Source organism: Mycetomoellerius zeteki, unplaced genomic scaffold (assembly GCF_001594055.1).
Source record: "Mycetomoellerius zeteki isolate Tzet28-1 unplaced genomic scaffold, Tzet1.0 scaffold202, whole genome shotgun sequence".
NCBI classification, from domain to species: domain Eukaryota; kingdom Metazoa; phylum Arthropoda; class Insecta; order Hymenoptera; family Formicidae; genus Mycetomoellerius; species Mycetomoellerius zeteki.
In genome coordinates, this window is record NW_017256980.1 from 494646 (window position 1) to 519744 (window position 25099).

Genomic DNA, 25099 nt, shown 5'->3' on the forward strand with positions numbered 1-25099 from the left:
TTGTCTGCTGAGATAGGACCATTCTTCTAGATCTAAAAGTATGATCCAATCAGCGCGAAGGAAACTTCCAACAGTTGCAAAACAAACGTTCTGTTGAACACAGCCATTGTCACCAAGCTCAGTTAACTTAACTGGCCAGTTAGTCCATCGGAATTGACCAATCGCATTTGTCATTTTGTTTGCTTCAAATGGTCAATGGCCCTTATAGTGTTTTCGGCCCGATCGGGTTTGCACCAACCTGGGTTGGATTAATGACGTTTTGTGCTCTCCTATTGGTAGAGCGTGTAAGGCCGGAATCAGACTACGCATTGGCTAACACCGTGCGCTTAGTCCGCGACCTATATGATAGGTGTCTTTGTTTAATATACAGGATAAACAAGGATGTCTATTGTATAGGCCGCGGACTAAATGCACGGTGTAAACGTAGCCATTGAAGATTGAAATTTGACCAATAAGGACAAAGAAATTTTAGCTCCTTTCGTTTCGATTGTTTAAATTTCAATCTTTCGATCTTCAATCTCAATCTTCAATACGTAGTCTGATTCCGACCTAACGTCAACCAATAGAAAAGATTAAAACGCTATTAATTTACTCGCACGTCCGCACGAATCGCAATCGTCGCGGTATCGCGATGTCGCGTCACATTCGATCTCTTCGTTGTCGACTTCGATGACACTCTTGCATTTTCCTCCGCGAGAGTGTAGACAGGTGCAGGTCTGAAAATCGTTGATCATCGTTGGTCATCGGTTTCTATCGCCGCGTGAGAATATATAAAGAAGGTACACGTGCCTGGTCTCATCAGTGTTGAGTGCATGCGGCCATCGTGGATGGAGATGTAAGATTGGTTTGTCGGAGTCACTGTCAAATGCTGCCTTGTTTGCTGTCGAAAATTGTAGCAACGTACGATCGTAAAGTTTGAGCGATTAATCACGTACGTGCTTAAAGACTTGTGTTACGTTGGTGATAGAGAGAGAGAGAGAGAAAGAGAGAGAGGAGGAAAACGCGCAGCGCCTGCAATCTCCTCGTAGCTCTTCATTTTGGCTGAGTCAAGGTACATTGCAAAATTTATCATGACAATTGCATGATCTTCTCATGTCTATCACTTCCACGTCAGCGTTTAGCCTCACGTACAATGTACGTTTGAGCTTTTATAATTGGACTTTGTGATATTTCATCGAGAAAATGCTTCGTTTGACAGGGGAAAGAACGTAGTGATATGGAGTGGTGTGATGACTAATTATATCAAAGACTGTAATTGTTTTAAAATATGAAGAAAATTGTAAGAGTGTTTTAAATTATCCTTGCTTGAGATTGATTATGGCTTTTTCTGACTATGGCCTTTTAGGAGACATAATAGACATAAACGTTGTTTCGTTGGATTCTTTTCAGCACATTATAGATAATACATAATTATAGATAATACAGGGTACTTTTCAGCAAGAGATACGGATGACACAGTATAACTCAGTGATTCATTATGTCTTTATTGTTTCCAATGTTAAGCAAAAATGAAATAATCACTGTGTTTTACATTGTCTCTTGATGAAAAGCATCATTTCTTGGCAATGAATAACAAGGATAAAACGACTAGTATGTTGATTTCCTAAATGAAAAGCAGCCTAAGATTGTTTGAGATTGATTTTTGTAGAACAGACTTTTCAATTCCATTTTCTATCTTTTAGAATAAATTCACCAATCAGATTGATTAATGGATTATGAATTTTCATTGTCAAAGAGGATGTAATTGTAATTCTGATTTTGTCAAATTATATTTGCAGACATCTGGTGAAGAAAAGTACAACGTGATCGAAATGGAATTTCCAAATTTGGGAGAACATTGCTCTGAGAGCACATGCAACCGCTTGGATTTTTTACCTTTGAAGTGCGACGCTTGCCAGGGAATCTTTTGCACAGATCATATAACTTATACAAGTCACAGCTGTCCCAGCGCGTACAAGAAGGATATACAGGTGCCTGTGTGTCCGTTGTGCGATGTTCCTATACCAATAAAGCGCGGCGATCTGCCCGACGTAGCTGTAGGATTACATATAGATAATGACTGTAGAGAAAGCCGTAGGAAGATATTCTCCAACAAGTGTTCTTCAAAGGGGTGCAAAGTCAAAGAGATGGTGCCGGTAAAATGTAACGAATGCAGTGCCAATTTCTGCCTCAAGCACAGACATCCCACCGATCATGCTTGTATCGGAGCGGAGGAGGCGTTGAGACTACGTAGGTTGGAGGCACTAAACAAGAAAGGTCAAACGACAATATCACCAAATAGCAGCAACAGCAATTCGCATTCGTTCCGAAGCCTTCAAGGAACAATGACCGAAGATGAAGCATTAGCTAGAGCTCTCCAAGCTTCCTTAGACGATGAAGAGAGAAGCAGACGTATATTACAACCAGTGCCTTCTGGAAACCGAGATAGATGTAGACTTTCGTAACTATCTACACATTATTTTATACCGTTATAGAAAAAAAAGCTTCCTCATTTCCTAAAAATCTATGGATATAAAGATATGTATTAAAGAGATATAAAAGATATGATCCTATTAAAGTTAGCGCCAAACTATATATAATTCGTGATTCGAAACTCGCAGTTTGTAAATAGTGTGAATAGATAAATTCATTGAATTCGCATTTGTTGTTTACTACTCCATTTATCGAACAATTTTTTTAACAAAATTGAGGAGTGCAAATTATTACGAATCTGTTGATGTTGTTGATTCATACATAGATACGCTGCACAAACAATAAATCACGAATTGCAAATCATGAATCGTTTATAATTCGGCGCTAGCTCAAAGGATGCACATACATGTACAACGGAAGTTACTTAAGTATATTTATTATTCTATTAATTTTTTATCTGTTGTGTATTGTTATAGTTATAACTGCTGTTATATCTATAACTAGCTGTTGCGTTTATATGCATAGAAATTAAAACGTATTTATATAAAATTGCTCACGTAATTAAGCACACTAATCACAGCATCTTATGGGATTCCTAAGCAAAATTATATATCAAAGTATTTATCTTAAAAAGAAGTTATATAAATCATTAGATAAAATGTTATGTTAAGTTGCAAGTACAAATTGTTCATAACTCAATATTTTCTTTATATCATAAATGTGTGAATTGTCTCATATACTTCATTTAGATTATAAACTCTGGCTTACAATCAGGAAATATATTCTGCCGAAAATAAAACAATTCTGATAATATATTACATGATAAAGCTTCAGTATAGAGTGCCTTAGTAGACGAAGCATAATTTTATTATGCATTAGAATACGCACTTACACAAAATCTCTTTACTTTAATTAAAAAAAAAAAAAACAATTTTAATTCACGCTTATTAATATTTATAATCGACTTGCTGTAGAAACTGCTTTCAAACAGTGGCTACACATACAGATTTTCATACGATATATATAAAAATACATACTTGGATTTAATATTATTTTCAACAAGATATCAAATTGTTTGTTATTAATTAATAAAAATATCACGTATACAAGAAAATAATATTACAATTTATGTATTTCTTATTAATGGGATTTTAAAATAATATTACAATTTTTACGTATTTCTTAGTAATAGGATTTTAACAAATAATGTATAAAATAAGTATTGAGTTTTAGTGCAATATCAAAAACTGTGATGGCAGGAAGAAATCGCGTATATTGTACGATATTTAGGCGTGTTCATATTATTAACTGAAGCAAAGTCTCAAAATAGAAATCATGTTTGAACATATCACGTCACAAGCTTCTTAAAATAAAAATTCCTCAGAATATTACCAAAATGAATAAATAAATAAATATATATAGACTTTATACTAAAGATGCTGCATTGACAAAACTGATATTCATAAATTCTGTGATAACTATCATATTTTTATAAATATATATAATTTTAGAATACACTTAGTTCCCCTTAATTTACTTCATTCCTTTGGAAATGTAGAATAAGCATTTTCTTTAAAAAAATGGAGAATTTCAATATATATATATATATATATTGAATATATACATGAAACATGGATTTTTTAAAATAATTACAGTAAGCAGAGATATATTGATAAATATATCTATGATATGTACGAATGCATTGACAATTAATGAATATAGTCAATAGCAGATGTATGCTTTATGCTTGCCACACTACATATGTATATTTACCAATGAATAATATGCTTTTAATATTGAAGACTTGAAAATAATACAATTCTTGATAATATGTAAATAGAAATACGCTTTTTACTACTTTCGAAGGTTAATATTGTTACAATATACTCGCCTATGACGTGTCAGAACTACTGGAAAGTATAAAAGGAACGTTTATTATCTTTTTGTAGTTATCACATTTTAGATAGAAAATCTTTTTAACATAAATAAATTTCGTAATTTTATGACTTATATGTACCTTCTTAAAAAATACTTTAATTTAAATATACAAAAATATACTGTCTTTCAGTATTTCTGAAACGTTCGAAATATGTAAGACGAAGTGATTTATTATACATTCCTAATATATAGGTACATATATCCATGTATCTTCTTATACATATTACAACAATTTATATTTAATGGATTCTCTGATACTATAAATATATTTGAAATAGATAATCAAAGCAAGGAGATGATAAACAGATAATTTCACAAATATGTATAGACGTGTGTACACGTTTATAAAAGAGCTCCTTTATTAATATATTATGTATAATTTATAATTTATTTTCTATTCATATATGTTTTATAAAATTACGTTCTAACGATTATGCGACCAATAACATATAACTTTTCCAGTAACTTTTTTTAAATTCTACGAGAATGTATCAGATTCAAAAATATTCATATATATATATATATATATATAGAATAGATTTTTCCCAATAAAGTGTTCAGTAGTAGGAGACAGTTATTTTTCATTTTTCCTCTAAATGTGTTTTCAGAATTTTAATTACTATTTAGGCACGTTACAGCTACAGATATATGTTGATATAAATCAATTTAAACAATGACCAAATAATCACAAAGAAATTAATTTATTTAGTGAACAATCCAAAACAGTTTGTATATTCGACGTATTTATTATATATTAAATAACTTGATATTTTATCATTTTAAAGAATATATTTTTCCACAAATATAATCAAATTATAATAAGATTGAAAGACCGCTAATGTTAAACATAATGCTTTAAATTAAGAAGCGCCATAACGTTCTGATAATCAAATTATATATTGCAGATTATTTGGATATTTGTAATAACTCGAAACAAAATAATTTTTATAAAAATTTAACATTAAAAATTAAAACAAATCGGAATTAAATTATACATATTACTTGATATTTATATATATATATTCTAATTTATATATATATATATTCTAATGCGATTAAAGTGTACTATTCTAATGTTTCTAATATTTAGATATAAATTAATATGATTTTTATATACTGACTGTTTTTCGTTAAGCACTAACAAATCCATGCATAATGTATATTGTACAAGAGAGAATCAAATGTTATATACATTTGCATTTCTTTGCAAAGGCGAGATATATTTACGGATTTGGCATAAAGTAAAAATAAATTAACATTTACATTAGAAAGTCAAAGATATTCATTTTATAGTACAAATGTTTTTTGAGATTGCTTTGAGACGTGTACGCATTAAATATTCTGCTAATTTAGTGTAGTTTATATTCCTTGTACAAAAAAAATCTAAACAAGCTATTTATGAATCTATGCCATTTTCATTTTTCTGGAATATAAAATACAACCATTTATCTACCAACTTTTCCTAATTTAATGTCCGTTTTCGGATTAGCCGTTATATTTTGCGCAGCGACTATCGTCTCATTAATTTTTGTCTGGAGATTCCTAAGGTCTTGAATGTACAATAAGGAAAGACCTTTGGCGGCGTTGTCTAACATTGTGTCGCCCATATTAAAGCTAGGTCCTATTATTGTCTTTGTCAGAGATTTACTTTTGGCGACACTATTAAATTGTTTAATCGCATCCTCGTTCAACTTGTTGCACACGAGTTTGCTACACGCTTGTAGTGTTATAAGATGATCAGAATGTTTCGGTACATTCAGTAACTTGGCAATCGAATTAACTCCGTTCTTGAAAGCGTCACTGTCAACTGAAAAAAATTAAGAAATGCGAGATTTAGATATTTTTACATATGACATATCCCTATATCAAGTATTGCACAATGCAGCGCAAGATATACTTACAATCTAAATTATCTAGAGGATTCGTGGACTTGATACTAGGCACTTTCACCTCTTTTTTATCTTTTGCTTTACTTCCTACGACTTGCTGATATTTTTGACCTAATAGAATAAATTATATATTTCATTACCATTTATTATTATTTATTGATTAGGCAATCAATGATTATTCAAATTCTTATGAAACTTTACACAAATGATTCTAACAAGACAACTTTGTGATGGATCGAATTCTCATTTTAATGAAACTATATACATATATGAGTAACATAAATATATAAATTTAGAAAATATATATCATTTGCGTTCAATAAACGGTTTTAAGAAGTAAAATTATAGTTCATATATAAAGCAGTTTCCAGCTTTTTTTCAATATATCTCAAAAACTATTCAAAATGTCAAAAAATATTTTATAATAAAATTACCTCTATTTATCTACATCAATAATACTTTGAAAAAATATTTTGAAAAAAAATATATCATTATTTTTAAAAAATATTAACAAATATAGACCATTTTATTATAAAACTTTTGTATAAAACATTTTTTGGAGGAGTAATTTCTTTCCTTAAAACTGTTTATTTGTTGCAACTAATATTTTCTGAATTTATCTATTGTGTAATCTGCAAGTATACCAAGTTTGATTAAAATCAGGATTTAATACTTCACGAAGTTTTCTTGTATAAGTAAACATTTTACACGCATTCCACAATTAAGCCATTATTTAAGCTTCAAATCTTAAGTTGTAAGAAATTAACTACTCACAGTTGAATGTGAGAAGAACAATCGATTGCGATTGATCAACTTCTTATGGCTTAAGACTTAAGCTTAGGTAATGGCTTATTGTAGAAAGCCATTAAGTTCTATGTTTCAAACAAATCTTACAATCATCTTCAAACTCTAGCCGAATAGCATATCCTATGAACCACTCTAATTGATCAATCTCATTTTTGGTTATTGGACAGTCAACATCATTGCAATACTTTTCAAAAGTTTTTGGCCATTCCAAGGATGTAATGTCCCTCAACTTCTGACGGTCGTCTATAGTATAATGACGTATCTTTTGATCTTCCAGCCATACAATCATCTTTCTAAAGTGCTGAGTATCTGAAACATTACAATCATTACAATATTGTATCAATATTATAGTACTTCAATACTTAAGAAGTTTCCTATGTTACAAATAAATATCTGATGCAACTATAACAATTTTTACAATCGATACATTAATGTTATACATATTACGAGTACAAATGTGTCACCAGATGATGACTGCAGTCGGTATTCATATTCAGTCAGTTTTTATCGGTTCTTGTAGGTCCACACTTTCTTAGAGAAAATAAAGAGTGAAGCTGAACATTTTAGAACTTTATTTCTAAATATTCTCAAATTAATTTGTGACTAAGAAATTTAGAAAAAATAGGCACAACAGAGAAGCTATTAGTGTCAGGACTGTGTGGCTCAGTAGCAGGATGGAAGTCTACCATTTTGGAAGAAACCAGGTCTCGGTTCGAATCTCGGAGCGCTTTGATATTTTTCTCATGTCGCTTATTTCTTATAGTGACTGTCGGAAGACTGCGCATTATATTTTTGAAATTTTCTTGTGCAGTATATCTGAGATAATTTCTAAATAATACATAGATCATTATAACATCAAAACAATGTCAAAATAGTTACAAATTTGATTATTAAGAGTCACTTTTCAATCAAGACTCATTTTGATATTATTGTGATGTTATTATGACTTTGTTGTTCTGCTTGATGACAATGTCCCTGCATAAAACTAAATTTGTCATTGTTTCTGTAATATCATTGAAATAAAAGAGAAAATTGGACAGCTACCTGAAATAAAGGACTGTTTCATGAATACCGGCCACAAAACTGTATTAGCATCTTAAGAAATTATTTAAGACGGTTTGTAATAAAAAAGGATTGTGAATATCGTCCTATATAGATAAGTGCCTGCGCCGTCCAAGGATTACATTACACAAAGTGACTTAAGACTTGCAACTGTATTTATATTAATATATTCCTTGATTTTTAATGAATTTATATAGGTTATGACATATGTCAAAAGTCGCTCACTATTTCCGTTGACTTTGTCCCACTCCAAGTAACCAAGTGCCTTTAATTTTCTCTCGAACATATTAATTATTCGCGTTGGAAAGTCGGCGAACGCGCTGTCCCCGCAGAAGAGTCTTTGCGAGGCGAAAAATCGTGGGGAACCGAATCGAAGTCAACTTGTCTCGACTCGTCTCCAATCGTTCTAGCGGGAGTGCAGCTGAGTGTAGCAGGTTCGGCGAAGATGGTTTTATTTTTTCGTGGCGTGACTAGTGTGTGGTGTGTGCTAGCGTGCTAGCATCGATGCGCAAGGCGGCTCAAAGGGGGCGGGGCACGCGGCGTGAGCAGGTGGCACGCTCGTCTATCCGTCGCTCGTTTCTCGCTGGTGCCGTCCGCGACTCGCGAGAGCGAGAGCGAGAGCAAGCGAGAGCTGCGAGAGTTGCGCGTACAGACGTGCGCAACGACATTCGCGACTGCTCGCGTCCAGGAATCGTGGATCGCGGAGGCCAGAGCGGGGTGAGTGGGGCAGCGGACGACAATGATGGCGGCCACCAGCGATGAACGGAGTGTTATGGAGCCTGGGAAAACGAATTCGGGGCAGAGCCAACCCATAGACCGGCTAAAACTGCTCTATCCTATAGTGGACGAGGAGAAGACGCCGTTGCCGCGTTCCTGGAGCACCAAGGACAAGTACAGCTACATAGGCCTGTCGCAAAACAATCTTCGCGTTCACTACAAAGGTACGTGGGTAGCCCGTCAGCGCGCGACCTCCGCGCGCGCGAGACGATGCGCTTCCTTCGTCGCGGACGCGTGTGCGCGTCCTCGGTGCGGACCTCCGCGCCGCGCCGCGGGTCATCCGGACGCCCGTCCCCAGCCTCGTGCCTGTGGCCCCGCGATCGGGCTGCTCCCGGGGCAGGCACGGTCGATCGATTGAAAATGGCAGGGCGCTATTTCAGCGTGTGTCAGCGACCTAAACAAAGGAATCAGCTGATCAGTCAGCCAGTCCCCCCCACGGTCGAGTCTTTGCGCGTCGCCCTCGTCATCGCCGTCCTCCTCGTCCTCCTCGTCGACGCGATGACATCTTCGTCGCCACCGCGGTCGATCCTCGCGATGCCTCCTCGCAGGCAGTGCCTGACGCTCGTCGATTTCTGTCGACGCATCTGTTAGGAAAAAGAAATGTCAGAGAGAGAGGGAGGGAGTGAGATAGAGCGATACACGGAGAGAGGAAACGAAAGAGATGGAACACGGGTACGCACAATGTCAATGACAGCTACGTCGTCGTGAAAACGATATGTTGACTCGACCCCGCGCCTCGATTCTCGTCGACGTCTCGTGTGGGCTCGTCGCTCGGTCGAATTCTCGCTTCGGAGGTTCCCCCCTCGTCCACATCGAATTTCACGTCGATATACAGGGTGTCCCGTGCTCCATTTCTACACTGAAAAAAATTTTCCATTCGACTAAATTAATTGTATGTATTTAAGCCAAATGTAATATAAATATTCATATATTCTTCGTAAAAGAAAAAAATAAAGTCAAACTAAATTAATTTAGTTAAACGAACAATTTTTTTTCAGTGTGTCAATATAAATTAGTTTTAATCTCGGTTTAATTTACTCTTCAGTCTTTTTCTAATTTTTAGAACTAGAAAATGATAAAAAATAAGTTAAACTAAGATTAAAGTTACTACATACTCAACATTCATTATAATAAATCGTTTCTTGAATCCGAGAGGCAAACCATTATTTTTCTCTATTTTTTTTTACATATAGAAACATAACTAAATACACAGGTTGAGCGAGTTAAATCGCGTTTCATTGGGATCGCTATATAAACAATGAACGTTGAACTGAAGAAGCAAAGTTGCTGAGTCAGCAACTTGATGCGAGACTTGATCGCTAAGATATTTAATGGCGGAAAATGGAGAGCCGCTACACACGATGTTTAGCCACCAGATTATCCGCTACGGAACAATCCTCCGTGGATTCCTGTCGGAGGAGGCTGTCGTTAAAGTTTGACATGATACAGGCGTTTCTCAACGGGGAGCTCGACGCTCCGCGCATTCAAATCCCATGAGTTCTCCCTACGGACAAGTTTCTTTTCTCGTATCGAGAGCGAGAACGCCAGAAATGGCCGAGGGCCCTTTTTTCTTGCCTCTTTGTGCTCCCCCTTGCTCGTTATATACGTGGTGTATCCTCTGGATTCCTGGCGTATGCCGCAAGCTCGGCCGCAACGTAACGTATATAACGGCAACGACGACAGCGGCACGGAACACGATGCCACTTATCGGCTCCCTTGGCGCACCGTGGTGTACGGAATAAGAAAAGTTAGAAGGCATTTAAAACGTAAATGTGTGCTGTATCGGCTTTGGTCGAGCGTGTTCACGCTCGACGAACGTGATATGTTCGTGCAGCGAACGAAAATATTGTTTCTCCTTGATCCGGCGCACGAAGATTGTTGAGAGGAAACGAAGCGAAAGAGATAAACAATTGCTCGATTACTTCGCGAGCAATTGATACGTCAACGGTAAACTTAAAGGGTCTTTTTTTATTTTTTTTTTTTATTCAAGAACTTCCTGATTTTTTCGTCAGACAATTCCTTTGTATTTATTTTGCTAACAAGAATAAATAACGATGACATTATATATTATCGTTATAGATTATTTTTACGTGTAAGAATAATGTGTAATTATCTCAAAACTGATATTTATTAGTTTATATTCTAATTACATACATGGAATATTGCATTATAAATTATTTTATAGTTGCAAAATGAAAGTTAGATTATGAATGTTTGGTCAAACATACGCAATTATTACACAGAATAAAGTTCGCTGTATACGTACAGTGAGTGCAAAAAGTATTCGTACAGACAAAATGTTTTTAAAAAAAATTTTATTTAAAAAAAAAAAAAAAATATTATTCAGCGAGAAATGAGTCATCGAATTGAAGTCGAACCGATATAATATACGATGATTTCAACACCAATTTGACATCGATTCAACGTTTAATTGACGATCATTTCTTGTTGGGTAATTAACAATTTATTCATAAAGAATAAAATAGACTGTATGTTACTTAAAATTATATATACCAAAAAGATGTATATTAATTATAGAAAATATATCAATACATCTAAAAAATAAACGAAAATTAAAAATTGTATTGTTTGGATTCTCAAAAGATATTCATACAGTCGAGTACTTGCACAGAAACATGAGCAAGTCTTTCTTAGAGACATATCTATAACCATTTTCACGAGGTACTCTATCACAGTAAGTGAAAAGATCCTGAAACTGTTCTTTTGTAACTGGAGAAAAACATCCGAAATCCTCATCAGGTATACTATGTTCATCGACGATTCTCGATTGATCTTGTGCAACAGCACAAAGTCCTTGCAGAAATAAATGGAGTTGCGGCCCTTTGATAACATAAGGTCGATGAATGGAACGCAAGCCCAATAACAGAGATTGTAACAAATGGCCTCGATTATTCAAATGGTGTCTGCATGATCTAATATTATCAGGAATGTAGATGTTTCGTACGACAAAAACATTAGCTCTACAATCATCTGATAACCTAGTCAAATTAACATCAGCATTACAGATCAGACAAGTGCTATTATCAGTCTGTGTCAGAATTTCAAGCCTTATGCACGAAGGGTCCTGCTCGATTAAACCTATTTCATTCAATATAGACCGATTGCAGTTCAAACATACCTATGATTTTTCCATTACCTCCTTTCGGTTGTTAAAACGCGTTCCCCGTAGTGGTTTTTTGACTCGATCGAACAGAAAAAAAATCGCAGGGAGCTATATCGGGTGAATTCCATGGCTGTTGGATGGTATTTGTTCTTGATCAAAAAATTTAATACAAACTCGTTGTTGCAAATTCAACTCCATTTTTAAAACTGTAAAAAATCGAAAACATGTGCAGAGGTAGGTGTACTCAAGACGGCGTAACTTTTACAAATGTCAAGCTATGGCGATAAAATTTGGTGGAAATGTCAATGGATGTGGCAACCTAACCAAAAAAACAGAACTCAAATCAGCTGACTCAGAGCATCACCTGGTGGTAATTCCGGGAACTTTTTGATCAAGGTGTTCTGGTTTGATCAGTTACATTAAGAGGGGGTCTGCGGAATTCCTTTCGACGTCGGATGGCTATCTCACGTTTGTCAGCATTTTCTTCTCCTTTTATTCGAGACATTCTTTGCTGCTTGAATCTATTATCGCAAACATAACACCGTAAATAGATTCTTAGAGCCATGTTTTCTCCCGAACTAATATACCATAAGAAAAGATTTGAAAAACAGCTATTGAAACACGTAACAATACGTTTTGATAAAAGATAACACTTGGAAAAGAAGAAGGACCAAATTGAAAGATGGCTCCGTGAAGAGATATGTATTAACGAATTGCGACAGAAAACGCTTCGGTAACAAGACTGATTGTATTATGATTGATGAACAATGTTCCTAAGAAAGAAAAATATGATAGCAAACGTAGTCCTAAGATAGACTGATTTGACTCATCGACGAACTTTCTGAAAAAAAATTATTATAATCCATATATAGGAATACATGTGTGGCTAACGCGACGCCCGTCACCTGACCTCGTCAATAACACAGTGTTGTCATTTCCCGGAGCATGTGTGCGCAAAACCGCGATTACGCCTGGCGCGCGAGCGTAACAATATTACATGTATAATTTTGTGTCAGTTTTGCCTTAGTTGGCTGAATCGATTCCCGATCTCATACGCACATGTGAATATGTTACATCTTACCGATTATCATCGAGCGAATAGACGCATTTTCATACTTTAACGCTCTATGATTCGGTCCCTAGGCATTTTTGGACTTTGTGCCCACATTGAGATATTTGTTCAGGACAGTAAGGAGAACAACATACTAAATTTTCAGACAATTTCACCGAAAGTCATAAGATTGGTGCGGGGTCCTTTAGCTTCTAAAATCAGGAATACATGCGAAGCTCGTTTGTTTATGTTAGAATAGAATGTATTCATTGTATAAAATTGCTAATTAATGTTTATTTTCTACAAATAAGACTTTTTTTTATAACAAATTTCTTTATACGAATACTTTTTGCTCTCATTGTATGTATAATTTTTTTCTTTAACAAAAATCTATATAATATAGTAAAACGAACAACTATCTAAAATTCATTAAACATTAAAGTTCGTCGGTATTTGTATCTTCATAATTACAGTTGATCGTAAGATAAACGCCGAGATTAAGCAGTCGCGATCTCTGATAAAATTCTGATTATTATGAATGGAGAGCGTGAGCTACAAGAAGTTGCAATATGCGGCAGACATGAAGCATAATGCATGCGTACACTCGACCCTAGCCATGCTGCGCGTCGATAATATCCGTCGTTTGAATCCTTTAATTTAACTTCGATCGTTGCTTCTGAGGTTGCAGAGAGCTGTAGCACACTCAGGCAATTTCAGCTTGCAACATAAATATTTCACTCGCATCGAAATTCTATTAAAGCAAATTCCATTTGAAATGAATTAAAAGAATTTTATTTGGTTCATGTATTTCTATAGTTAAAGCATATTCATTTATACATATGTGATATCTATTAGCGTTTTCGAGTGGAGTGGGTTTGAACTCGACCCGATTCGGTTAACCCATGTTTGACTCGAAAGTATCATAATCTCGTCCAATCAGAAATCAAAGTAAAGCATGTGACGTCATCGATCCGACCCAGGTTGGGTTCAAACCCACTCCATTCGAAAACGCTGTATGTTTGTATTTTCTTCCACTTCATCAAAGACCGCTATGGATAGCTCGACGTTTTTTTTTTTTAGCAAATAATACGAATTCGGAGTTATTAATCGTCGATAGTGAAATTTTCATCTTTCATCAGCAATCTGGGTCTTCGAACTTCACTGCAGATTCTTATATTGTATTAGATTGTATAAAAATGTTAAAAAAGTTCCTACATATTTGTGAAATTTTAACAAGTTTTTACTATCACTGAAATTGGATTGTATTTTATTTTACTTTTTTATAGACATAAATTTATTCACAATCAAAAAATCGATTGTGTCTTTAAAGTCTCACATTATAAAGAAGTCACATCAGATGAGATATATACAGCGGAATTTCTCTGACGTGTCTGCTAATAGAATAAAATAATTCTATGTACAGCGATAATCATGAAATCATGAATCGTAATCACACTTGGCTGCAACGCATTTCGAGCACTCCTATACTATTTCGTTTCTTAAAGAGATGAGTTGCAATCGTTGTTGTGAATCTCGAAGAGCTGCCGAAGCATCTGTCACTTACACGCTACTCGTGGTAACGATTTTGGCGAAATTCAGTATGAGAATCAACTGTGGTTGTGGACTCTCCATATCGTCGATCCGCGAATGTATCTGTTTGTAACGAGTGCACGTGGCTTCCCTTGCATGGGAGTGCCTGAGAAAGCGGAAGGCCGCCGTCGTCATTTGCAATAGTACATCTACCGTTAACCATCAACTCCTTCTCTTTTTCCTTGCACGTGCACACGTATCGCTCTTTGATCCCGTAAACACAGACCGATCGGACCTTGTTTTGATCTTCCCACTCTAGACACTTCATCGTCTTCTAGTCTCTGGAGTTTATGAGCCGTCGATCATAAATGCTTGCCATTTTTGCGAGTCAACAGATCCGAAAGGCCGTTTCTGCAAACATTAATTATAGTAAGCAGAGGAGTTAATTGATTTACTCTGTTTTCTAGTACACATCTCTTTATATATAGAATTGTTTGAAGATACACAATTGCTAAGAAAGATTGCACGTTTAAAAAATGTACTCATTTCTCTCTTTAAGTTTATTATTAATTTTTAATACAATCATGTTATTAGCGTGATAATTTATCTAATTATTTAACATCAGAATTAAAGATAAAAATCTCGCACGGAATGCAAGAGATCCGGGTTCGACTCCCGGCCGAGGCATTATTTTTCACAATAAGTTTTATTACAGTTTTTAAGTTGGGGAATTTGGGGGGATTATTAATATTTTCAGATTTGATTGCGTTGAAAGTCCGACAACCATATCGGCACGCAATTATCATTTCTGAAATTAATTCATTTAAATGAATTTACAATAGTTCAACATCTTAACGTTCTGACCGTTATGGCGCTTCTTAATTTAATATTATTATGTTTAACATTAGCGGTCTTTCAATCTTATTATTGTTAAAGATAAAAGTTTTTTCCCTTTTTTTAATAATGTATAGTCAATAAATAAAATAATATTTCACATTACGTGCAGTACTTAATATATTTAACTATTTAGATAATAAATAATTACCTCAAAACCGACTCATTCATTGGCTTATATGTGTGTATATTCCGATTCTATACGCGGAATAATGCACATCATTACATATTATTTTATATAAAAAAATGAAAAGAAATATTCTGATAGACGAGCAAGTAAATGTTTTATACTTTATTTCGAACTAAATACTGGTATCAAAGAAATAATTTGTTTCGTTACTAACGCTGATATTACGTCAAAAGGTATTACGTGATACAACAGCGTTCTGAAAATCGTTGTTTGCATAAAGAATAGGATTTTTTATTTTTTTATTCTCTAATACTTTAAGGTCCAATTTTTCGTTACCTGATTAACCTGATGTTTCACCCATAACATCATCATAGATGAAACCATGGGATAAAACATCAAGTTAAGCTTAACTATAAGTTAATCAGATAATGAATAAAAATTGGGTCTTAAAGTATCAGAGAATAAAAAAAAAATAAAGAATAAGCTTATAACCACAGGTTAACTAGAAAATAAAAAATGCGAGCGCGTAATGCTTTAATGAAGCTTCTGAAAGCTACATAAATGATGCTCGATGGAGCATATAGATACGGTGTATTATGCTGTGTAAGGGCAAGAGACATGCGCCTAACACTCGGAAACTCATAGATCACAGATCGTGGATAAGCTTGTAATATTGCATCGATGTGCCGCGCGATGACCCAATGCCCTACATACATCTACCTAGGTAAATCATATTCTTCTGTAAATCAATTTGTAGCTTCATAACGTTTGTAGTTTTCGCAGCTATGAAGTTTTTCGCGTTAATTTTGTTCAACGTATAAGATATTAAAAGATCGAAACAGAAAGTCACAATAATCAAAAGCTCGAATTTTAAATAGTCGACAAATTAATGTTTGATTTTGTTGAGAAAAAGTGCACCTGTGTAATACGTTGAAAGTACCCCGTATACGACTGCGGTATCTCATTATATAAGCGTGCGTCGAAGGTCCTCAGCTTAACACAGGCGAAAGTTGCTTCCTAAAGTATTATTTATCGTCATCGCGCGAACATCGTACCGTATCGCACCGAAAATACATCGCTCGCGTTCCGAGTTACGATGCGTGAAAGGAAATGGCCATTTCACTTGCGGTGACTTCGGCGTTTCTCTAGATCACGTCGCTTTTCCTCGCGACACTAATGCATGCAGCTTGAAATCAATATTTCACGTCGTACCCAAGGTACATAGCGTATCTCGAAGGTGACCATAGTTCTCTTACCCTTATCTTGACATGTAGACTTAGGTAGTTAATCAATTTGATTAAATTTGCTCCAGCGAACGCGTTACAATTAGAGAAATACATAGATATAAGATATATTAAATGTTTCTTCTTTCTCAAATAAGAGTATATATTTCTAATAATCTATCTCTTTACTTCCACTTTCATTTCGCTTTTCCATTCCGTCTGTAGATTTTTTATGTAATTGGTGAAATATTCTGTTTCTTCCAAAACTAGAACTTTTTTAAAAATATTTTAGAAAAAAATTAGAAATTAACATTTGATAAAATAAAAATGAACAAATGATGTAAATTTTTTGTATATAATCGATGAAATTTGCCTCTTTCAAAAGTAGAGTTTTTAAAAATTGATTAACTTTAAAATTGATTAGATTTAAAAAAAAGATTAGCAATTAACATGAAAACAAAAATAAAAAATGATAATGTATACAATTCATAAATAAAAATTTTGAATTACAAACTTATTTTTTTAAATCTAGTATTTTCATCAAATTTGTGAATAGTATTGTAAATAAATAAAATATATAAAATATCTCGTATTTTGTGATAATTTTACCTTACTATTTTTACATGCAGAATATTTTAAGAAGAAACATAGTATAAGAATATAAAAGAGAATAAATGAATTATACCTTTCATTATGTAAATATCTTTTCAATATATATGTAAATACATTTTTTCTATATATTTTAACATATTTTGATAACTACATATTATTCTATAAATTGTTAGAAGAGTAGATAGGAAGATATATGTATATGAACGTATGGTATTCGTCCTTGCATCTCTCAAGCTGCATGACGACCTTGGTTTTAATCTCAAACTGCAGATATATTATACATCCCACTCATGACTGCATCTTTCTCTCGCTCCTTGTATCTCTCTCTCTCTCTCTCTCTCTCTCTCTGTCTGTCTCTTCTTCTGTCTTTCTTTATTTTTAATATGTTTCATTTTGTAATCTAAATTTTCATACAATACGGAATACCTATATCGTCGGACTCACCGATTCCTTTAAAGAGAGTCGGGGCCGTGTTGTTTTTTCAGGTTACGGCAAAACCCACAAAGATGCTGCCAGTGTTCGCACAACGTACCCGATACCGGCCGCCTGCGGCCTGTATTACTTCGAGGTGAAGATCGTAAGCAAGGGACGCGATGGTTACATGGGCATCGGCCTCTCAGCCTCTGGCGTCAACGTAAATAGACTTCCTGGTTGGGATAAGCATTCATACGGTTACCATGGTGACGACGGACACAGTTTCTGCTCAAGTGGCACTGGACAACCCTACGGACCGACTTTCACCACTGGCGACGTGATCGGTTGTGGTGTAAATCTCGTCGACAACACCGCCTTCTACACAAAGAATGGTCATCACTTGGGCATCGCCTTCACGGACCTACCTGTAAGCCATTCACCGCATCAATAATATAAAAAATAGTTTTGTTTCTTGAAAAGGACAAATGTAAAAAAACAGGGAAGGAGAAATCCTATGGGATTTCAAATCCCATAGGAACAGAGGCAATCTGTCTTTGCACCTTTCATTCTTTATAAATTCAATTATATATAATGTATCAATTTTCTTCTTCTCTTTTTATATCTTTTATTCACATATAGAAAGAAAACTTACTTATTTATCATTTATTATTAAATTATTTGATAAATTTCACAAATATGTATAACAAATTATTTCATGATAAAAAGTATAAATCTTAATCGGTATTCGCTCCGAAATTTCCTAACTGATGTTCACGGATTCAGTGTTTAAATTAATATATTTTTGTTTAAAATTAATGTAATTGAACAATGTTTGATCATGTTGAAGGTCAAAATCCGAGAAATAAGATTATGTAACTTAAAATTATATAAGGTTGTAAAAAAACATTTGTTAAGAACAATTTTTCACAACGTAATTGAAAAAAATGTCCGAGTCCACTGAATCCAAGAATATCAATTAGAAGTAACTTATTTTAATATTGATAAAGTACCGAGATTTATTTATTACGTATTATTCGTGTATTAGATATGATAGAGCGAAATTATATTAAAAATTCACTTTCACAGCCCAATCTCTTTCCGACGGTCGGTCTGCAGACTCCGGGCGAAGTGGTGGATGCAAACTTCGGACAGTTGCCGTTTGTCTTCGACATCGGGGACATGATCAACGAACTGCGCGTACGAACGAGATTACAGATCATAAACTATCCCATGCCAGACCACGGTCAGGGGCAGTGGCAGACGACTCTTCACAGGTACATATACGACCAGAAAGCGAGATGGGGACAGGGTGCGTGATTCCACTCCCTTCGTGGTTGCTTTTGCTCCTCCTTCGTTTGTCATTGTTGTCCGTTAAGATCCTCCTTGATTTGCGAGAGTTCTTCCCAAATGCTTGCGCGGATAAATCGAGGAAGTTAGCGGGAAAAAGTCGCCACGGACCAATGTTCGCGATATCTCTCGAGAGTTAACGAAGCTCTGTACGAATTCGACAGAATGGTGTGTACGTATCTCGTCCATCATGGGTATCTCGACAGCGCCGAGGCATTCGCCAGCAGCACGGGTCAGGTGTTCGAGGAGGATTACACCTCTATAAAAAATCGACAGAGTAGGTGTTGCAATCTCGTCGCTCATTCGGAATTGTCACTCCTCTGAAAAGAAAATCTGGAAAAATGGAAGAGAGACCAATAAATAAATGTTGAAAAAGTTACAAATATACAATTTATCTAAATATCGCACTTAAAAATTTGAGGAAAAGTGACAATTCTGTTTTTCAACGAGTCTGTCAATTATTAAATTTGTACTTTACATTGTGATTCACTGATCCACAGGGGTTATAAAGCTGGTACAGTCTGGTCGCATCAGCGAAGCGATAGACACGACTAATCGGTTATACCCTGGTCTCCTTGACCGGGACCCGAACCTGCTGTTCGCGCTCAAGTGCCGTCAGTTTGTAGAAATGGTGAACGGCAACGATTCGGATATCTGTCAGAATGGCAACCCCAATCAGACCAGTGTGATACAATCGACCAAAGCGTACGTGAAGTCCGCAAATCCGACCGGTACCGTGGAAGAGATGAATATCAATAATACGATAAACGGCACCAGCCCACAGTTCGTCAACGGTCAGATAGAAGATGATGTAGACATGGAGGAGAGCAGCGTCACCGGTGTAAACGGTATCAAGAACAGTAACGGGTATCAGAATGGTAATCTGGACTCGAATGGGTACAAGTGTCAAAATGGGGAGGATGTAGATATGGGTGAGATCTCAATGTAATTGATATCGCAAATAGATAAATACAAGATAAATAAATCATCTTTTAAAATAAATTGATCATATTAGGAATTAAATATATAGTAAATAAATGAAACTAATGAGCGGAATAATAAAGTAAAATGATAGATGTAACGATTGTCGAATAGATGTGCGTAATTATGGTTCTTCATAAATTGTCTAATATCCTATATAAATGTCCTTTATTAACTGTCTAATATCTATGTCTTATATCTATGTATTGTCGAGTTATGTTTAGAAGGCCGAGTAGAAATTGTTTAAATATTATTGTTTGCAGAAATCGACAACAGTGCCAATCAGAGTCAACAGCAGAGCAGTAACATCGCTGATACTGTGACATGTAGCAAAAGTAACAAGAAGCAGTTGTGCGGTGGTAACAAGCAGGCGATTGAGAAAATGTTGGAATTCGGCAAACAATTATATACACAGTCGGTGAATCTGAGACAGCAGTTTGGAAAGAACGAGAGCAATAAGAAGATGTTGCAGGACGCTTTCAGTCTGTTAGCATACTCCAATCCGTGGAATTCACCGGTTGGCTGGCAACTGAATCCTCAGGAAAGAGAAACGGTCTGCGCAAGATTGAATTCTGCTATTCTTGGTAAGAAAGCAAGCATGTGAAATAATATGAAAAATAATGGCATGTTTGATAATTGGACCAAATTGCTCTGCGAGAAGAAACAAAATTAGATTGCTCATAAGTTCGTTATCGTTAATTGATAATTTTATCTTATTATTTATTTATATAATTGTTATATCTTTTTAAATTCTATTTTATTGCTTCCGATTACGAGCAATGGCATTCGAGCAACTAGAAAATTAATCATTTTGGAATTCTGATTTGTTAATGTATTATAATTGACAATGTGATTGTCAATTTAACGTTACGATTGTTATGCTCAACAGAGTCTATTAACTTATCCCGTCATCCGCCATTGGAAGTCGCGGCATCTCATGCTAGGGAGCTCGTTCGTGTGATGTCGATGAATGGCCTAGGGGCCTGCGGATTTGCATTTGTAGATAATATTATCCAATATTGACGGTGCCTACCTCTGCTGCTACGTCCGCTTCTTCTACCAGTGCGAGTATGGTGAGTAATATTCGTTTGTATTTACGCGAACAAGAATCGCGAAATCATTCGGATTGGCTCACTGAGAAGTACACGCTCCTATATTTATTTCTGTCTGAGAATGAAATATGTATGAGTGGTTGACAACGAGAGTCGGTTATCTAAAGAAGAGGAAAAATAACGCAAGTTTCACAATTCTCGACGCGTTAATGAGATTTAGCTTGAGTATAAAAAAATACGAATATGTCGTGAATAATCTTTTGAAATGATTTTATATAAAATAAAATGTTTAAGAAGTGTAAAAGAAACTTTCTTCTGTATAGTGAATAAAATGTTTAAGAAGTGAACTCTTTTCTAGGTAAATAACGCGAGTTTTCCTTTTTTATCTAGGTATGGAAACTCCATACAAAGAAAAATTAAGGTAGGAAGTGCTCTATGCACTAGTTTGAAAATCGTTTCGGTGTCGAGCGCGGCGATTCCATCTTTATTATATAGTATTTAACTACGTCTTTTGTATCTATGATATGCATGTGGATCTTCCCGGTCGCAATAAACACTGAGAGAAGGAATCTTGTAGGATGCAGAGGCGGAACGTGGAGCAGATTGTTCTGTTAACGCAGCAACATCGCGATGTCGCGTGCCTCTTCAGCTAGAGCAGCCGGATTCATCGGTGCCTTGGCTCGATCTCACACCACAGACACGAACATACAAGGTGAACGCTCAGACCTGCCAGCCAAAATGACACCTCATGAATTTTTAGCTTAAATTGGGTGGACGGTCACTTTGGATAACTACCACGCCGACCAAGAACGAGAAGCGGCAGTTCACGATGGTGATCCCCCGTTCCGGCCGATCGCACATGTACCGTGGTCGACCATATCACCATGTTTTTGACATTGTTGTGACTATTTATATGATTTTCTGTATCCTTTTACTTTTTTCTCCCCCTTTTTACTTTCTTTTGTTTTTATATCCGACGCCAGTTCATCTTTCATTTGTGATCCACTCAGATGTTAAATTGCGGCTAGCGCATTATCTGGTTGTTACCGCGCAGCGATGTCAGGACGAATGTCTCGTAGTTATCTAAATAACTATCGTGCATCGTTAGTTAGTAGCCGCAAGCATTGTGCAATATGACGACACGATAGGAAAATAACTGTTGTCGGAAGCAAAAATCATTTCATGCAAAAGTGATGCTTCTATGAGGCTATCGTTCGTATCGTCATACCGTTGAGATTCTCGCGTTAGCTCGTGTAGAATGCGGCACATCGGAGGATAACGTGTAATCAAATTCATTTGCATTTAAGTGCGAGTTGTATCAAGTATATTCAACAACAGAAAATCAATCAAACATCCAATTTGATTAGATGTAGTCAAAATTTTCGCTAAGGTTACGGAGGGGAGGGGTAATAAATGACGTACTGTTATACACTGCGCTCTGTTTGCTTCGAAAAAAAACAAGAAAATTCATTGCACGAACCGAACTAATCTTCCGCAGATGTTAATGATTCTACTTAATTTTCACATAACATACTCTTAACGAAAGAAAATACCTTTCTTCCTTGATATTCTTTTGACGAGTCGGCGCGAAGATTTCTCTTTGTATCTTGATTTTCGCAATTCTGGGGGCGGCGGAAGCATGTTCATTTTAGAGATGGATGACGTCTTACGTTTATATAAATAGTTGCGAAAAACAAAAAATCTGTAAACTTAACTAAGAAACGATCTTGTACTCTATATTAAGTAATTGTTTTTTATATGCGACATAGTATATTATTATATTATATATATTATTAAAGAAACAAAAGAATCACAAATAAGAAAATCATATTATTAAAGAAAAAAAAGAATCACAAATAAGAAAATCATATGCATCTAGGCGTAAGCGTGCGTTTAAATACAATAATTTACTATATATACAAAAAATCATATTAATTAAACTAGAATTACTCGAATTAAATAATTTTTAGTGTTATTGTTTTATGTACTATAGATAGAGCTATAATATGAATATGTGCGAATACAGCAATGATTTGGCCAAGATGGTTTATAAGTCATTTTGTTTCGTCGCACATGTTGTTGTTATCGCGATTATCCCATCAGGATCTTCGTGTAAATTCACCTAAAACCTATTGTACAAGCCGATCGAAATTAATTTTGGGACTGATCATCATTGTTATTTTGATTTGTTAGAGCACTCATTTTGTTGTGCGACCGGCGATACATTTGACGACGAACCTGCTCATTCTTGTATCGGACTATTCATCGAGACCTGCTCAGTAGGATCGCCGGCGTCCTTGTCCCTGAATACTTTCGTTCAGCACCCTTCCAATCATTGGCTCCCGAATGTCGTTTTGCCCCTTGCCTGCCTTTCTAAGTCTTTCGACGATATTTTCAAAGTGCATATATTTTAGGTAATAAAGAAACATTGTAATATATATATATATATACATACATACATACATATATGTGCCTATTTAACGTAACTTTCTTTTTGTTCTCGCTTGATTAACGTTTCACGCGACACATGCGTTTATGCGTAATACGTTTCACATGCATGGGGTCGCACCGCTTTTCGTTTTTCCTCCGAAGATCGTCAGCCTGGCGCACCAGAAAGGGCTGTCGTGGATATCGCGCCGTACTCCTGTATCACGCACATCCGCGATGAGAAGCACGGGGGAATGAACGTTCCCTCTTTATCCATTACGACAGGACAAGGCATATTGCGTGTGTAGGGTATGCACCAATCACGTCGTTCACATTGAAAGGTAGTAAATGTCTACTCGAAGGGGATTTTCCTCGAGGTCTTCTCTCACTCAAGCGACTCCTGCACGAGATGTAGCTATAGCGTTGTACAACAGTGATGACGTTAAATAGGGAAACGACAACACAACTTTCTCGCTTTTATCTTTAACTTTCGAAGGGACTACTTGCACCTTAACGCAATCTCGCACACGCACGCGCGCGTATACTCCAAGGGATAACGTCGGCGGCAATCCAGCTGTTTTCAGGCTTTTATATGGCGCGAAGGTGATACCGTAATGATGATTAATTTTCATCGATTAACTCTTATCCGGGAGATCCATTTTCTAAAAGCAAACGGGTAAACTTATATTTTTTCTCTCTTAAGAGTCTCGTATAAAACTATTACACGTATATAAATATATTTATCTTTATATAATCAAAGATTACATGTATAAAATTTATGGAGTTAGGGAACATATTTTAGGAGGTAATTTTAAATTTCAAGGAATTGAGGGCTTGCCCGGATACGAGTTAAATGCTGTTCAATTAACTGAAATAAACACAAAGTATTGTAATGTGAATGCGCGACAATACTTTGCATAAAAAAAGAAAGAGTCTCAGTATATATGTTTTACGATACTCAATTATGTATTATACGTGCGCACGTGCGTGTGCGTACACAGTAAATATATATATATATATATATATACACATATATCTATATATGCTCTTTTTTTTATATGACAATGTAATTGTAGTCTCATGTCTCATGTACGAGATTCGAAGTAATCTTGGATCCAGTTTTAGGGGGAGACGGGCGAACGCAGTGGCGACAGCCATCGAATTAGTTATTTCTAAACTCTCAGTATGTTGAAACGTATTTTAACAATAGAAGTTATTTTTATACGTGTACGACGTAGTTGTATATCAAACGAGCTGCGTGGCGTCGTGTGTAATGAGACATCGCGACATGTTACAATACATGTGTGTGAAGTAAGAAAAAAAGAAACATTTTAAAACATTTTGTCGTCGCTGTAAAGTCTCCTTGTTAGGAGCTGATGTGCAGGGTGATTCTTTGGGAGCGGAGTTTCCGCGCTTGCCAATGAAACGC

General features: G+C 35.6%; 3 protein-coding genes across 6 annotated transcripts; 2 read left to right on the top strand and 1 right to left on the bottom strand.

Annotated features, from left to right (window-relative positions):
- Nucleotides 1–744: 744 nt before the first annotated feature.
- Nucleotides 745–2988, top strand: LOC108722401 (AN1-type zinc finger protein 2A). Of its 3 annotated transcripts, none has more exons than XM_018447493.1 (2): nucleotides 745–779; nucleotides 1779–2988. In XM_018447493.1, exon 2 carries the CDS (start codon nucleotides 1812–1814, stop codon nucleotides 2442–2444), a length of 633 nt encoding a protein of 210 aa, XP_018302995.1. In that variant the 5' UTR covers nucleotides 745–779; nucleotides 1779–1811; the 3' UTR covers nucleotides 2445–2988. The 3 variants fall into 3 exon arrangements, with proteins under 3 accessions (XP_018302995.1, XP_018302993.1, XP_018302994.1); XM_018447491.1 differs by lacking the exon at nucleotides 745–779 and adding an exon at nucleotides 789–1051; XM_018447492.1 differs by lacking the exon at nucleotides 745–779 and adding an exon at nucleotides 1118–1251.
- Nucleotides 2989–5658: 2670 nt separating this feature from the next.
- LOC108722400 (UPF0568 protein C14orf166 homolog) lies at nucleotides 5659–8528 on the bottom strand. Its single transcript, XM_018447490.1, has 4 exons — nucleotides 8334–8528; nucleotides 7134–7355; nucleotides 6252–6350; nucleotides 5659–6157 (listed from the first exon to the last, which is right to left on the bottom strand). Exons 1-4 carry the CDS (start codon nucleotides 8392–8394, stop codon nucleotides 5796–5798), a joined length of 744 nt encoding a protein of 247 aa, XP_018302992.1. The 5' UTR covers nucleotides 8395–8528; the 3' UTR covers nucleotides 5659–5795.
- Nucleotides 8529–8605: 77 nt separating this feature from the next.
- RanBPM (Ran-binding protein M) lies at nucleotides 8606–22701 on the top strand. 2 transcript variants are annotated; one of them, XM_018447488.1, is made up of 8 exons: nucleotides 8606–9049; nucleotides 17908–18290; nucleotides 18950–19137; nucleotides 19375–19487; nucleotides 19711–20142; nucleotides 20455–20775; nucleotides 21081–21264; nucleotides 21821–22701. In XM_018447488.1, the coding sequence occupies exons 1-7, from the start codon at nucleotides 8848–8850 to the stop codon at nucleotides 21212–21214; spliced, it is 1773 nt and encodes a 590-aa protein (XP_018302990.1). In that variant the 5' UTR covers nucleotides 8606–8847; the 3' UTR covers nucleotides 21215–21264; nucleotides 21821–22701. The 2 variants fall into 2 exon arrangements, with proteins under 2 accessions (XP_018302990.1, XP_018302991.1); XM_018447489.1 differs by having other exon boundaries at nucleotides 8607–9049; nucleotides 17935–18290.
- The last annotated feature ends 2398 nt before the right edge of the window (nucleotides 22702–25099 follow it).

Bases quoted from the DNA above. Each gene is read 5' to 3' on its own strand.
- LOC108722401 (XM_018447493.1), top strand. From the start codon at position 1,812: ATGGAATTTCCAAATTTGGGAGAACATTGCTCTGAGAGCACATGCAAC.
- RanBPM (XM_018447488.1), top strand. From the start codon at position 8,848: ATGATGGCGGCCACCAGCGATGAACGGAGTGTTATGGAGCCTGGGAAA. The intron at 9,050-17,907 runs GTACGTGGGTAG...ATTCCTTTAAAG, and splicing joins TCTTCGCGTTCACTACAAAG to AGAGTCGGGGCCGTGTTGTT. The intron at 20,776-21,080 runs GTAAGAAAGCAA...TATGCTCAACAG, and splicing joins ATTGAATTCTGCTATTCTTG to AGTCTATTAACTTATCCCGT.
- LOC108722400 (XM_018447490.1), bottom strand. From the start codon at position 8,394: ATGTTCGAGAGAAAATTAAAGGCACTTGGTTACTTGGAGTGGGACAAA. The intron at 6,351-7,133 runs GTAAGATTTGTT...TTATTCTATTAG, and splicing joins GCTAGAGTTTGAAGATGATT to GTCAAAAATATCAGCAAGTC. The intron at 6,158-6,251 runs GTAAGTATATCT...AATTTTTTTCAG, and splicing joins TCCTCTAGATAATTTAGATT to TTGACAGTGACGCTTTCAAG.